This window comes from Dicentrarchus labrax, unplaced genomic scaffold (assembly GCF_905237075.1).
Source record: "Dicentrarchus labrax unplaced genomic scaffold, dlabrax2021, whole genome shotgun sequence".
Lineage (NCBI taxonomy): Eukaryota > Metazoa > Chordata > Actinopteri > Moronidae > Dicentrarchus > Dicentrarchus labrax.
In genome coordinates, this window is record NW_026136723.1 from 17,596,887 (window position 1) to 17,610,591 (window position 13,705).

Below are 13,705 nucleotides of genomic sequence, written 5' to 3' on the forward strand. Positions count from 1 at the left end.
TTAATTTAAATAACTTAAACTACAGCTTGTATCACCTTGTTCTCATCGTATTTGATTCATTTAATGTGTAATGCCCCTTACAACTTCATCCATCCTGAATATACCCATACATTGTAATCAACACTAGCTTAACCTTGGTTAAAAAAAATTCTAAATTTCATATTTATTTTTAAAAACCTTAATTTCACATTCATCCCAACTCTCAACTTTTACTGAAATCAGATGAGATTGATTTGGGAAAACTGGTCCCAGGAGTTCAATTCACTGCCTGTATCCGGCGATTCATTGACAGTTTTAAATTATAAAAGCAGTAATTCCTTCCTGCTTTTGTTTATTGCTAAATGTTAACATTACAATAATCATTAAAATATGGAACACTTGAGGTTGTTATTGACAGCAAACCTCTGTTATTCCTCTATTTCTTAATGTTGACTCTGACAATAGATTGTTATTCAGATTTCCACTAACTGCTCACTACCTCAACGGGAAAAGACAAGATATCTGAATAACACCAGTTACATAAATCACATTGTAGTATCTAAATAAACCAGACAGCCAATTTACAAGCATTTTGAATGTGTCTGAGTTGGTCGTGAAGCTATTATAAAAGCTGTTATTTCTGTTCATGGTTAATTACAAAAAAAATAGTTTGAACTCCAGTCCCTGGTGTCACAGCAAACAACGCTGCTATGTTGATCCCTCTAGGACCTTAAATGAGGTTTTCTATATTTATTCTCTCAGGGCACAAAAACAGAACAACAGAGCGCTGAGTGCTTGACTAGCGCAGTCACCTTTGACCCCTCACACAATGAACAAGAATCACTCCTCTGCACAGTGTCCTGTAGCTTTTGGCCATTGCGACTGACCTCTGTTACATAAAAGCTCACTGGGGAACAAAAATAATGTAAATGTTTGGTCACTCAGATTGAATTGCCTATAGTTACGGATAGACCTCCCACTCCTGAAATACGAGTGCCTTTCACATCATTTCTATTATTAGCAAAAATGTGAGTTTATTTTTCAGCTGCAGTATGGAAGTTTTCACTTTCACGCTTCAGCCGGGAACGTGATTGATGAGGATGACGGTGTCATGGCTGACTGGTGAAGTCGACCTTGAATTCCTCTGGAGTTTAAGGTGCAAATCCTGCTGAGTCTGCCTCCATGTCAGTTTAGCCCTCAGCAGATGGTTCGGGCAGAAATTTTACCTTTGCATGAAAGCTCCCAAAATTCTGTTTTGACGTTGCTGCCAAAAGGATCATGTTGCACTCAAGCGGATTTTCTCCTGCTGTTCCTGTAATGTCCTGATGATGTTGAGCAGAGCATCTCGTTGAGCATTCAACCACATCTTTGTTCTGTGTCATAAGCAACCAAACTCAAGTTTCATTTGAAGTTCTTGTTCCTGTCAGCTGGTCTTTGATTAAAAATGGAAATATATTTTTCACCTTCTCATTTAAAACCGATATCCCTGATTGTTAACCTCCGCTGATGTACTTGCTTCAAACAATCTGTAACCACGGTCAGATTTGTTGGTGGTAATTGAAATATTGTATAAGTCATTTTTATGTAAAAATACCAAATGTTCCCTGGTTTCAACTTGGATGATATTTTCTCTCATTGTAAACTGAAGATCTTTGGTTTTTAGACTATTGGTCAAACAAAACAAATCACACTAGGACTATGTATTAATTAATCATGAAAATAAATGTAACTTGCAGTAGGACTTATGTCTGGCATGACTAGTGGCCAAATTGCTATTTCAAATTGCTTAAGCTCTAAATTCTATTGATTTGTGTATCAATAAGGACCATTGTTAATAGCACAATAAGTGCTAGTACACTGGTCAACTAAAAGGAATAAGATAATAATGCATTATACAGCAGGCATTCACACAGATATGAACACTGAGTTTAGGTTAACATAAAGACCTAAATGTCACATTTTAAACTGAGGATTTTCTCTTCAGTGGCGAGGCCAACGTTCCTGTCAGAAACCAGGCTGCTCAAATGACGCCAGGGATAAAGATCAAATCCACTTCACTTCCCTGGCAGTCAGATGGTCTCTGTCATGACACAAACAATGCTGGTGAAGTGAAGAGCAGAGGCGGATCGGCCATCTGGAAGGTTTCCTGGTGGGCCGACCGACAACCGATCTTACTTGCGCTGCATTTGTCATATGTTGAGTTGACAGTGACAGACTGATTGTACTTTGTATTAATCATGACAGTCTGCCTAACAAATTAACATCGAGCAACAGAACAGACAAAGACAATCCCCTCAGACTGACGACAAATTGATTGATTTATTTATTTATTTTTGTTAGCAGAAGTATTAGTTACCGTATGCTAACAGCAGCATACTGTGCTGCTTTGGCAGTTAAACAAGCAGTTTGGAGAGATGAGTCCAGAATAGGATGAAAGGCCCATGGAAGGATGGCTAAAAAAAGCAGTGGTGGGTGTAGCAAAGACGCATTGTCTCAAATAATTTCACTAGCCTTTTTATGGATAAGATGTATAATTTAGCACACATATGCACGCTTTGTGAACAGTACATGGGTCAAATTATTCCCCAGTACAAGTCAAACTGTACTCTGCACACCGGTATCTTCACTTTTTGAGGATACAGATCTTCAAAGAGCATGTTGCACAAAGCCGTGTATAAGATTTTTGAAGCATTGAGAAAAAGGCATTTATCTCTTCATGCCTTTTCAAACCTCTAAACCTCAATACTTGTTCTTTGAAAGCAACTGCTGCCCACACAGTGTGCCACTTGCTTTGGCGAAGACAGGAAGGAAAAAAAAAAAAAAAATAGAAGAAATTAATTCAAAAATAACAAGTTATCCCTTAAAGCGATGGTGATGAATTCAGTGTCAGGCTAAGCCAGTGTCTCTGGTGGATCGACGGATGTAACATTTGCAGTCAAAATATTTAGCCAGTAGTGTTTTTACATGCATTATATTTCTCATATATCATCTGCAACAACAGAATACTGAAAGCTTTGTCTCCCACATACTGCACAGTGCATATGGTACCAATTGAACAGTTTTCAGAATAGGAAGAGAGGGAACTGCATTATCACTCGTTCTAGTGTGGTAGTTGCCATGGAGACGAGTGTAGGTGGTGTACTGTGCTGTACTCTGTGCTGTACTCCTTCCCTTGTCCTCTCCCCTCTTCTGTTGCCCACCGTCTCTGTTCTGTTATCTGCAACATCCGCGTAACTTTCATTCCTTCATATTTACTCGAGTCTCTGTTGCTCGGTTTTTTGGATCCTGCTGGATTTGCATCGTCTCATCGAGCAGTTTGAACCACACACTCGCCTTAAAATGCACAGCCTATAATTACATGAAACGATAGAAACAAACTAAAGTTAAATTGGGTTGACCGCGTTTTACTCTCCAGCCTTTGTGGATTCAAAAGGTTTACATGAGTATCATATTCTCCAAGTTCTTTTTTTTTTTTTTTTTACATTATATCTAGGTTCATTTATCATTTTCTTTATATTTTATGACTGACGGCCATTTTGATTCTGCTTAGATCCTTCAAATCCTCCTGGATTTTTCTTTATTCCACAAATTAGTTTCTTGCTGACCAGCCAAGTTCTTGTATATGCTTTATCAACCCCTTCTTTTTGCAGAACAGCTATTCTTTTATCAGTTTCCATGGAGATGTGTGTGTGTGTGTGTGTGTGTGTGTGTGTGTGTGTGTGTGTGTGTGTGTGTGTGTGTGTGTGTTTGAGTGTTTGAGTTTGAGTGAGGGTTGAGAGTGATACAGTGGGGATGTGTCATTTCCAGTTTATGCTTTTTGTTTTATTTTTAAGGCTGCATGTGCCGTCCAGTGTCCCGAGTTAGTCTGGCTTCCTATACTTTGCTCTTTGCTCTTGTTCGATGCTGCTGGATTACACTTTAAATCCCACAAAGATGACCACAGTAAGACCCGAGCAAACTCCAATTTATACCAGGAAGATAAAAGAAAAAGCAAGAAGAGAATCATCATTTGTTTTCTGTTTAAATGCAGTGGGTTTTTTCCTGTTTGTGTATTTTTAACAGATCCAACCCTTAGTGATTCATTCAGAGGATTACCACCATTTAGAAAGAAGGTTATCATTACCCATGTCTCAGTTTTCTAACAATTTTATGTCCACAATTCACCACCAGCCTCATGTTTGTGATATAGAGACAGGATTAAAAACAAGAAAAGAAAACGGGTTACACCTTCTTTATCAGGGATTTATGTAACGCCTTCTTTATATATGCCCACGAAATGATCTATGACACATTCAGGATTTAACAATTAGCAATAAACATTTATGTAACATGTTTGCATAGCGGATATCAAAATAAAAATGCTTTTGAAGGAGAACAATTGCTGGTGCCCCCACACGTCTGCATCCTATATGGACAGTGTTTGTTGGACTTGGCGTTTTTTCAGTGACCAGAATAAAACTGATTACAGTCTATTAGAATATGAATGAGTCACCCACAGACTTTGAATCCTCCTGTTTATGGGTTTACTGAGTTTCTTTTAAACACAAAAAACATCACTGAGCACCTTAAAGGAGAGAGTCATAGTTTTTCAAGTCTGGCTTTGAACAATACTGACATATGTGCATTGAAAGAGTTATTGGTTACTGATTGGTTAGAGTTACTGTCTATTTAGTTACTGTACCTCCACTGCAGCTCAACAAGGAAACACTGTTCAAACACATGTCATGCTAAAGACTGTAACTTTGGAAAATGCCACTTTCCTTTGACTAACTCAGTCGGCTTGTATTAGCTTCAGCAGACTCCTTTTATGCATGAAGATCAGTTTACCTGCCTGAGGGATCTCTTCTGTGGTTCTGGTGGGAGCTTTCCAAAGCCTGAGAAACTAACCTTGCTGATGTCATTGTGATGTCAGTCAGAGTAATCTCAATCTGGGCTTGTAATTATGTTAATTTGTAACATACAGCATGCTTTACAATCTGTCAGAGTTTGAAAGACATGGGCATTTAGGGAAGGAAGGGATGATCCCTAGTTGTTAATTATGGGAAATGTAGGATCCAGTGTTTTTGGACCCTGATGTCTACAGAGAGTAAAGCTGCAGCTGCATGAAAAAAAAAGACCCCTTCATTTATTTGTGAGGGCTCCAGCAAATAATTGTAGGATCGTCCGTCAAAGAAGATGAACCTTGCTCAACATTGGCGGCAACGTGATGCAATGTCCTCCAAAGTGTGCTGCGTTGGCCAAAATAATGCATACAAACGCACATTCCTGGTGGATTCACTAGGATGCTGTTAGTCTGCCTCTGCCGCTTTGATTTTGTTCATTCTTTATGGCCAGCATGAAAATCTGAACCTGTCCTTTAATATGTTTATGTGGCCAGATTATTCTATTAGGGGCATAATTAGCCTTCAGTGTTACAAATTAATTTAGAAATATGCAAGCACATAATCTGCCAAAATAATAAAGTATTAAAAAAAAGTGATTTTTTTTACACTCTTAGGGCCCCAAGATTAGCTACTAAAGCAGGATTCCTTATCATGTCGGCTGTGCTTTAAAACAAAGGTATAGGGCCCAATTATGTTTCAACAAACCAATTTCTCCACAGTGAATCTGGCGCTTTTTTTGGGAGGGGGGAGGCTCCCCCTGGGGATCTTGTTACCAGAAATCTGAAGTGACCAGCTGACACAGAAAAAAAAGCCCCCATATGTTTCCTGTACACCTTGCAGCTGCTGACATATTACTTATTACACATTCCCAAAACTATATATATATATATATTTAAAAAAAACACCACTTTCCCACTTAACGTCGGCTAAAAATAAGTTTATGTAAATTTCTCAGGTGTGCCAACTTGAGCCTTGTTAAAAGTGCATCACCCCTACTTCAAACCAAGCGCCCTGTGGGAGACATTAAACCCACTCTGCATATTCTAGAAGTAACTTAAATGAACTTTGTTACACTCCCCAACCTCATTCCCATCCCTAATTATTCGGCGCAGTGGGCGGCCGGCCGTCATCGTTTTCATTTTTATTTTCGGACGTTACAAACTCCAGAGATGGTACAGCGCGGGGCGGACTCGCCTGCCTTTGGAGGCGTTGGTTTCTGTTTCTGTCTATCTTACGCACTATCTCCGCCCTCAAGGGAGAGACATCTCCGTTTACCGACCACCTTTTTTTTTCACGCACTGCCGTTAAATCAAAATTAGGTGTGACGGGACTGCAGGAGCACATAGGACACACAGCGTCAATTTTGGCACCGGATTCCCCCCTCCACCACCACCAACACCACCACCACCCACCCCTCGCTCTGAATTTCTGGATTATGGGGACGTCGTTATGCCACGCAGGGTGAACTACAGACGCTTTCCAAGATTAAATCACCCGAACTAGAAGCGAGGAGCGCGTCAAAAAAAACCAACAACAACAACAACAAAAAAAAAAATGTGCATGAATCAGATATTGCTCAGATGCTGCTGCACATCTTCGGGATTTCGCCTGTAAATACCTCCGGGATGTTTATTTCTATGCGTTTGTGGCGTTAGTGCGCGCAATGTGCCGTAGGTCTGTGTGCTGCTCAGAGTTGGCTTAGCCCACTGGCATCACCTTGATAATTATCCCCCGTTTTATTATCAGTAATAGGCACGATTCATGTGCAGCGCTTGTAACCATGCAGGATCCGTGTCGTGTCGTCCATCTCTATAGAGTGTTTTAAATGTAAATATAAGTGGCAGATGATGAACTAATTGGCTCTGTGGATCGTTACGCCAAAAAAAAAAAAAAAAAAAGCCGCGCTGACAGGAGTTCATATCGTTCCCAGATAATAAAGCGACGCAGGGGCTGTTTGAAGTCACATGTGCCCAGAACAAACAATTAAGATGACAAAAACCGTCCTCAGAAGAGATTCTCTTTATTACCGAGGAAGCTGCATTGGGATCGCATCTCAGTTCCTGGATTGTAATAGAGTTGGAGGACAGGGAGCAGAGGAAGAAGAGAGGGAGCAGAAGCAGAGGAGAGCTGCTGCTGAGCTGCACAACAGAGCCACTGCTGACAGGCAAGCTTTGGCTTCAGTGATGGACTGAGCTGAAGGTGAGGGGACCCCTGTGACAGCCAGCTTTCCTCCTATAAAGCCTTCACACTTGACAAAAAAAAAAGGGCATGTATGGACACACTTGCAGCATAGGTGAGAACAGGAGGAGCTGCCCACGTTGAACACAACATATTGGCCCTAATGATTGAAATACAAGCATCTCTCAAAGAGGACAGCACTGGCCTTTTATTTGGAAACCGTCTCTCAGGTCTGCACAAACTGATTCTACCTTTTGTCCCCAAAAGCAAGTAAACCTGGAACCTCAGCACCTTCCCAAGTGCCCTGGAAAACCCACTGGATTGAGTCTGCATCCACAGATGTAACTAAGTTTTCAAGATTTCGTCACCAGGAAGTCCTGTGATTTTGGGTAAGTGTTGTACAAGTGTAGGTAGAAAGTAAAGTGACATACTCTTAATATCTACCCCATCTTACAGTGAAGTGTTGGTGACAGCTGGCTTGGAGAGGCTCACAAATCGAGGTGTTAATGCTGCTTGTCCACCTCAAAGCCCGGATATTCATGTGCAACACAGGCAGCAGGGTCTGTACCAGCTGTTAATGCAACTGTGACACTGACCAGCGTTGCTCGGGTGGCCAGGTTCAGTGTCTTGCTGAGTTTTTAAGGTGATGCATTGCAGGCCTGATGACAACTCGGTGGTGAGTTCAGTGAAAGTGGGACATTAGCAAACAGGTAGAAAATATAAGATTTGCCGAATGATTTTATAGAAATACCCCGGGCGTGTTAAACATACCTGTGTTTTAGGAATAGTTTTACCAGTTTATTTTGGAGACATAAAAACGTGTAGGCTGTTTAGGGAATTTGGCACAAAAGCTAAAAGGAGCCGCTGTTGGGTTGCTGTACCGGAAGGCTTCCCCCCTACTCAAGCACTGGCCTAATGGATGTTTGATAAGACAATTTATGTAGGATTTCCTTGTATGAAGTTCTGATATGCAGCCTGTTCTTTGCAGGATATAAGCCCGTATATCACGTGCTGAATTTGCATATTACATAAACTTGGCATTCTGTGCCTCTGAATGTATGTTTTGGTCAAATAATGTGTATGAATGCATTTTTTCTCAGTGGTGCTGTGGGTTTGCATTTAGCATTTGCATCTTTCACTGCATTTTTTGCATGAACTATCTGCTAATTGGCACATGCAGTGTAGAAATGCAATGCCAAGTGTCACAATGTAGTTCAGTGTAGTTCATTTTGTCCCACATACAAGATGCATTTTGTACACATGATAATGTCATGGCACAAAACACAGCATGTGACACATGATGTCCCACACTCAGCTGAATATTATTTATTAATAAAATGTATTTTCTAGAGAATTTTAAATTAGTTACCTTCACAGCCCCCAAAAGTTAAACTCAGTATAAGGACCTGGTTGATTGGTACTCAGCTTCTGTCATGTCTGATTTCACTGATACCTGTAGTTTGCTAATTGGCTGTCTCTGGTTTTTGCACATTGAACACCTGCACAGACTGCAGGGGGGCTCTGAGATATGCAAAGTAGATATTAAGCTCATTCTTTAATTTCACTTACATCAGAACAAAGTCAAAATGACATTTTAGGGTGATTTTATCTTTCTCAAACTAGTTTACTAACAAAACATTCAAAAAGTATCCCACTTTCACTGGACTCAAGGTCTGTGTGTGCATTTTGGATGAAAATACTCTCGTGTGGATTTTACTGCTGTGACGGTTTTCCTCCATCTCAACTGGCAAAAACAAAAGATGCACTTGATGTTTGGACAGTGTAATGAAGCACAGGTATTATTGGAGGCCCCTATCTTTATAGCTCATTATATTCCACTCCAGGCTCTTGCATACAGTTTCCCATCCTAAAAAAAAAGCATAATGCAGAGGAGAGTGAAGAGCTTCATGTCTGAGGCTGCACACTTGATAGAACAAGATAAGTCCAGCTCACTCTGACTCATTGCCCCTCGCAGGATTTCCTCAGCCTCCTCCATATGAAATTCCTATAAGATATCTCGTACATTGCATCATGGAAAGGCAAGAGATAGATAGAGTCATGGATGTCTATTAATCTCTCTCGGTTTCCTCGTGAACTGTTGATAATCTGGATTCCTTGCCACTCTGCCACAGTTGTCAGCTGGGAGCCTGACAGCCGGCAAAGAGCTGATTCTGCTCCAACACCAAGTTTCCGTAATAATTCTGCTGCTCTTCAGCCATCTTCAATACAACGCATGGAGGGGGGTTTTCTCTTGCTGCCAAGGACAGAAAGGCTTTGACAGTCTGTTTGAATGTTCTCTAACAAAAAAAGAAAGAAAGCAGGAACTCATGTCAGCAAGCTCCTGTCCTGCAATCTTCTCAAATTGTTTTCTTTTGCCTCGGGCCATGAATTTCTTTTCCATCCTCATTTTTTCCCCCAGCAACCCAATAGAGAAAACACAAGATATTTTTACCCTTCTGGTAATTCTTCTCCACCCTGAGCCTCACAAAACAGTTTAACAATGTTCTACCTCGTAATACTCTGTTTTCTCTTGCAGAGCTGCCTAACAAACCTCTCCTCGTATCCTCATATACTCCTCCTCTTAATCTGTTCCTCCATTAGCGTTAGCCACATTGAAGTGGGCAGCCCTAACTAGTTAGCGTCTCATACAGCTGTGACCAACAGTTATTTGTAAGGTAAATGGATATCATGATGACTGGGACAGGCTGAATTTAAGCTGTCACAGGAGAATAATCAAATGTCTTTGTTTATTGGCTGGTTTTCCCACTTTTCTCCATGAAAGTCAAACCAGAGAATGAGGAATAAGGAACACTGATGTGTCGGTGGGAATGCTTATCAATTAATCATAATAACAGCTTGTGGTTAAGCAGCATCGTGACATTTAGGCTATAAAGGGCAGCTGTGATAAGTTGAACGTTGCTCCTAATACAAGTATATAATTGACTTTGCAATAATTGCCGGCAGTTTCTTTTAGCTTTTCTTGAGTGGTGAGTGAAATTTAAATGCAGTAAATCTGCACTCCACTTTCCTTTAGCCCCAGATGGTGCCTCCCTTGTATTATCATTGCATTTTTGAATCCAACAGCTAGAAATTTGTTTTTTTGAAAGATAAATCTCAGAAGGTCATTCAACAACATCCTCAAAGACTCTACTAACCATTTATATTTTTATTTTATTTCCGAACTGTAGCTGGAAGTAACATTTCTCCTTGTTTTGATTTGTAAATTATACAGTTTTGTTTTCATCTTTGCTCATATTGCTCTATATTAATGTTAATTTCCTTTATTTCCTTATCTACATGCACAATAATGTTTATTTTTCCTGTGTTGTACATTGTTGTAAGTTACTAATCCTACATCAATCTTAAAAACTAAAACAAACAAAAAACTTTACTTATGTCTGTGCCATATAGCTGCATGGACACATCTTCAAAGACGTGGCTGCCGCATCAGAGTCAGTTTGGGTTGGTTGGTCAAGCGGAGGTTTGCTGTGGCGGACCTGGAGTTTTAACACCAAGTGAGTCAGTTTAGCCCCACACTGGTGGAAGTTTACTTTTCACTTCTGTCAACTGTACCTAACTCTTACAGCCTCTGCTCCAGTCTGTCGTGGTCCAAACCGGTTTTTCTCTGTTATATATGTATTTATATGTTCCCCTTCAATCCGCTCTTTCTCTGAAATTCATCGACACCACTGTTTGCCAGTATAATGGAAGGTTTAACACGCACTCCTCCACCGGAGCATCACTCACCCTCTGAGCCCTGCTTTGTTACACTTTCAGAGTTTTATTTTGACATCCTCTAGGTCTGATAGCACCATTTGCCTTTTACTCTGGCTTTGATTCATTCTGAGTCTTCCTCCTCTGTGCTCTCGTTACTTCCCCAGATGAAAGCAGCCATTTCTGCTCCCTCAGGAAGAAAAATAATTTTCTGTTAGTTAGCGCAGCGTGTAAAGCTGTTGTTTCATTTCAGACACTAAGACCTACAGAGGAATGTCTCCAAGTGTCAGGAAGAAACAAACAAGAGGCGGCTCATGTTGTGGGGGAATTCTCAGTTGAGAATCACCTTATTTTAAACCGTGTTACGTGTGGTGAGATAATACCAAAGTATCTCAGTGCAGTCAGTTGGTGATAAGAGCTTCAAATTGCTGCTTGATCTCGGATGTCATTCTCACAATTTGCAGCTGTTTAATTTGGGTCTGCTCATTTACAAGCACAGCACACAATAATGCTTCTAAATACATTAGTAAAAATGAAGGTAGTTTGATGGAGAGCAGTGCACAAGCTGCGAACATGTTCCTATGGTAACTAGGCCACACTCCCCTTGGCTAGCTCACACACACACACACACACACACACACACACACACACACACACACACACACACACACACACACACACACAGACACACGCGCAGGCAGAGGGACAGGCAGGAGAGAGATGGGAATGCTGGAAACCACACATGATGGAGAGCAACTTCAGATTGTTTATTTAGGTTAATGTTCTTATGCCTGTTAAGATATTCACATTTGAAATAACCCCGTCTCTCGGCCTTGAGAAATCGTGGTTACATTGCAGAAACGTTGGAAGTCACTTTCTTTCTGTTCCTCCAAAAATATCAGTCAGTTTTTCAAGCCGATCTCAGGTTCTTTCCCGTGGCTCCCTCACGCCCACACTGCCCCTGCTTCCTCAACCCCTCCTCCCACCTCTGCTTTCAAATCCTGCAGCTCTACCTCTTCTGTGCATTTCTACATTTACTTGATTACAGTGCTGTTTCTAAACATAGCACTGGAGTGGCTCTGAACAAGTGTCACTTGTTTTTTTTTTCTATTTAAACATCTTTCTAGTGCCGCTATCTTTTGATTGTATATGCTGGGCCCATGATGGAACTCATATGAATATGTTAACTGCTAATTTGTGTCTGTCACTCAAAAGGGAGCCTAACTTTATTAACAACAGCCTTTGTGTTTAATCACCTTGCATTTAAAGCACTGCAAGACGAGAGTTAATTCCATCAAGCAGTTGATTCTCTAAATGCCAGCAGTGTGTGTCTGTGTGTTTGGAATCTCCAATGTCATTCTGTGTTTTGTAAATCACTGCTCACACTTAAACCGTGTCAAATCTCCTGGGGCGATGCTGCCGGCTTGTCAAAGAGCCGCAAGGTTGATCCACTGAGGTTTTGGCGTGTCAGTCATGCAGGCTGATTGTTTGGACAGCTGACTGTTAATGAACGGCCTTAACTTTCTACACACATTTGCACTGTGATGCTGTGATGAATTTATGACAGGTATACTATCTTTGACCCGGTGTACTTTATTTTTTTAAACACGTGTTAAGTGTTGGCTTAAAAGAGTCAGTTAGCCCCAATTTAAAACACATTTTCCCACCTGCCCCTTGTGCTATCTGTCCAAGTTTTTTGGACATCTATTTGCTTTGAACTTTTTTTAATCTTTTTTTATTTTTTAAGTATATATGGTGTAAGTATATAAAGTAATTATACATCTTCTACCTTCTTCTGCTTCTAACTTTAAGTTGCTCTTTAAGCACCACAACTTAAATTGCTTTTACCTCTGTTGTATTGACAGCCAGAGGAATGTGGGAGGACATCTTAAAACCTGTGAAAAGAAAAATCAAATGTACTTCTGTACTGCAGTTTCTTGCTGCCTGGTTGGCCATTGTATACATTGATACCAACACACTCATTAGCCGATAATATCAGCCAGCTGTAATACTGATGAAATCACAAAACAGGTGATTTTGTGACCTGCAGTAAACTTTATTTAACTTTATTATTTATCCATCTATCATGTGTAAATTATAAAATGCCTCCAGTTGTTTTAGAATTGTATAGATAATAGAAATTTAATAATATAATAAAAACCAGGTTTGACGCTTGTGAATAGATACATACAGTTAAAACTCTGAACTGGCAGAAACCAGAATTGATGAGATGAGGTGGAACTTTATTTATCCCAAGAGAAATTGTTGTGCAGCAGTTGAGGGAAGAAGTAGGAAAGAGTGCAAATATAAAATATATATTAAGGTGCAAAAGTCCAAAATATACATAATGGCAAAAATGTAAACAAGGTAAACGGTACGGATGATGAGCTGCTCATATATCAAGTTTCTTTTACATACAGATAGGTATGAAAAGTGGCATATAGCTCTTATATATAGAAACTGTGTTGTAAAACATGGATGTCAATTATTTGTCCAAATGTAATGAACTTGCATTAATGTGATCCCAAACTATTAACCACAGTCTCGTAATGGTAAGATTTTGCAGTAAGTTAAACGGTGTGCATGATCACAGCATTAAATTAAGACTTTACTAGTATACCTTGACATATTGACTCATTTCATGGACATATTGGAGCTGTTGGAAAAATAGCAAATTCCCAGCCGTAATTACCAGTTGGATGTCGACATGAACGGTATTTACTAGTCGAAATGTGGCAATTACGGGGACTTCCATATGACATGAATGTGACATCTGCCCCAGCAGGCCTGCCTGTTAGTCACCAGAGGCTTCTTGTTGTCAGATGCTCCAGACCAGACATAACGAGATCTTCTCTGTGTGTGTGTGTGTGTGTGTGTGTGTGTGTGTGTGTGTGTGTGTGTGTGTGTGTGTGTGTGTGATATCTGTTACTGGAAACACTGTCACTCTAGGA

General features: G+C 40.3%; 1 protein-coding gene across 8 annotated transcripts in view; it reads left to right on the plus strand.

The window, feature by feature from the left end:
* Positions 1 to 6,036: 6,036 nt before the first annotated feature.
* The window catches only part of LOC127357752 (ras/Rap GTPase-activating protein SynGAP-like), a 39,948-nt gene continuing 32,279 nt past the window's right edge, over positions 6,037 to 13,705 (plus strand). For 2 of the 8 annotated variants that reach the window (XM_051390168.1, XM_051390169.1), the window contains exons 1-2: positions 6,037 to 7,429; positions 10,452 to 10,555. In XM_051390168.1, the coding sequence (XP_051246128.1) occupies positions 10,456 to 10,555 (100 nt within the window). In that variant the 5' untranslated portion in view covers positions 6,037 to 7,429; positions 10,452 to 10,455. The remainder of the gene's footprint in view (positions 7,430 to 10,451; positions 10,556 to 13,705) is intronic. The other 6 variants (XM_051390165.1, XM_051390164.1, XM_051390162.1 and 3 more) reach the window with 5 other exon arrangements.